The 2,190-nt window shown below is 45.7% G+C and overlaps 1 protein-coding gene across 1 annotated transcript; it reads left to right on the top strand.

The window, feature by feature from the left end:
- Positions 1 to 61: 61 nt before the first annotated feature.
- CSUI_010887 (tyrosine kinase-like protein) lies at positions 62 to 2,162 on the top strand (the record flags this gene model as incomplete). Its single annotated transcript, XM_068070988.1, has 1 exon — positions 62 to 2,162. A coding segment is annotated over exon 1 (1,989 nt), but the record flags the coding sequence as incomplete, so codon positions are not given.
- Between the last annotated feature and the right edge of the window lie 28 nt (positions 2,163 to 2,190).

The raw sequence follows: 2,190 nt of genomic DNA on the forward strand, positions 1-2,190 counted from the left end.
CTCATTCAGCACCGCCTCTCCCTTGTACATGTCGCGAGGTGATCGTTGTCGACATACAGACCGATGCGCAACTTCGAAAACGTCTCTGGGATGTCCAGACCTTATTCTCTTATTCTCTTCTTCTTCTTCTCTTTCTTCTTCATCGTCTTCATCTAAACAAGGCTTCTCTCTCATGTCATCATCTTCTACTGCTGCCCCTCGGACAGGAGGAGGAGGAGCAGATTCTCAGATGTCTATACACCGGAAGATCGAGCTATTAAGACGTATGGTCTTGAGGAATATCAAGCCCGCATGCACAGGATATGGAGAACAGCGGGATGAAGTTCGTCGATTGGCTTCGAATGAAGATGGATTTGTTTATCTAGGGGATATTAAACATGGAGAATCCCGTCATATGGCTCTCCTCTTCAAGGTTCTATGCGACGCTGCGCAGATCCCTTGTCGTGTTATGCGTATTGATACCTCATCTTTCCTTGATCGAAGAGAAGTGGAAGGCGTCGCCACCGTGTTGAAAGGAAGTTCTCCTCTGCTTAAGTCCCAAACTGCGAAGAATCCGTCAACAAGTGTGGAGGATGCTCTCTCATCTCTGTCAGGAGAAGAAAGAGGAAAGGATAGCAGTCGTTCTTCTTACCCAAGAGAAAGAGCAGATGGAGAAGAAGAAGAAGGACAAGAGAATGAAGGGGGGGGAATAGGAAGGGTGAGCTCAAGAAGAGGGAGAAAAACCACGCCTCTTGATGAGGAGGGGGATAATTCTGGGGATCTGAAGAAGAAGAAGAAAAAGAGGAGAAATGCCTGTCTTCCTCCTCCTCCTCCTTTTCCTTTTCCTCCTTCTTCTCATCATCTCCATCAAGGCATCGAACCTTGTTGCCCTTTCTATTCTTATGGAAGAGGAGGAGAGGTGATGAAGGGCGAAGAAATTGTGTATAACGTCGTTCTTCTGAATGACCCTAGCAGCTCGGAGGTAGAACAACTGATACCTATTGTCTGGGATGTGGGTCTCTCTTCTTCAACTCTTTTAAGCCGAATTACAGGGGGATCTCATTTTCATCATACCACAGCTGCTGGAGGCAAGACTTCGTCATCCTCATCCTCTTCTTCTTCTTGTTCACGTTCTCCGTCTCTCCTCTTGACTAGTAAAACAACGAGAAGAAGATCCGCAGGTGTCAGCGCCGCGAGTCTTCTTATCAATGGGGGTGGCTTGAACGGTCCCTATAGTAAAGCCTCTGTATGCGATCAGAAGTATCTTCCTTCACATCAAGCGCATCGGTCTTTTGTATCCTCTGCTTCTTCTATAGGAAGTCATAGCAGCAATACGGGCTTTCCTTTCTTAAGTCTAGGAAGAGGTGAGAATATCTTTCGTCTGAATCCTCCTCCTTTGCATAGGATCCCTCTACCTCGAAGACTGAAGAATTTCCTTATGGTGTTCTCTTCACAGCAACAAGAAGAGGAAGAAGAAGAGCATGGCTCTTTCTCGGAAACTTCCTCATCTTCCTTCTGTCCTCTCCATCATCACTGTACCGTCTTCTGCAATGAAAGGCATCATAAAAGGAGAAGAAAAATTGAAGAAGAAAGGGAGAATCTCGTCAGTGGTCTTGTCTCCTGGAAGAAGAACGGTAGAATGACAAGTCGAATAGAAGACCAAGGGAGCGGAGAAGAGAAAGAAGAAGATGAAAGAAGAGGAGTCAAAGGCAAAGGAGAGAAAGAAGATGAAGGAGGAGACATACTCCTACTAGCAAAGTCTGATTCTCAAGGCGAGAAATGTAGACAAGAATTCTTCCATCATTTTAACTACTTCGAGCATGGATGGGAGATTCTTTACGAGCCTTCCAAGGGGAAGAATTCGTCACCCCAGATCCTTCAGAAACGACAAAGATGCTGTTGCTGTCCTCCTTCTTGGTTCGAATATAAGCCGAAACGAGATAGGCCTTTGAGGAGGAGGCGAGGTGAACAAGGGGGAAGAGGAGGAGGAGCAGAAGAGGATGATGAGCAAGGGGCGGGAAGAAGAGAACAAGGTGGAGAGGAAGAAAGAGATCAAGATGAAGAAGAAAAAGTATCAGCGAATTATAGCAATATGAATGTTGAGACTTCTTCTTCTTTTTCTTGTCATAAGACAGAGAAGAGAACCACAGGAGGATGTGTGAAGAAGATGAGAGGAAGAAGTGAAGAAGAAGAAGAGAATGAAGAAGAGGA

The sequence above is a fragment of the Cystoisospora suis genome, assembly GCF_002600585.1.
Source record: "Cystoisospora suis strain Wien I chromosome Unknown contig_8763, whole genome shotgun sequence".
Taxonomy (NCBI): Eukaryota; Apicomplexa; class Conoidasida; order Eucoccidiorida; family Sarcocystidae; genus Cystoisospora; species Cystoisospora suis.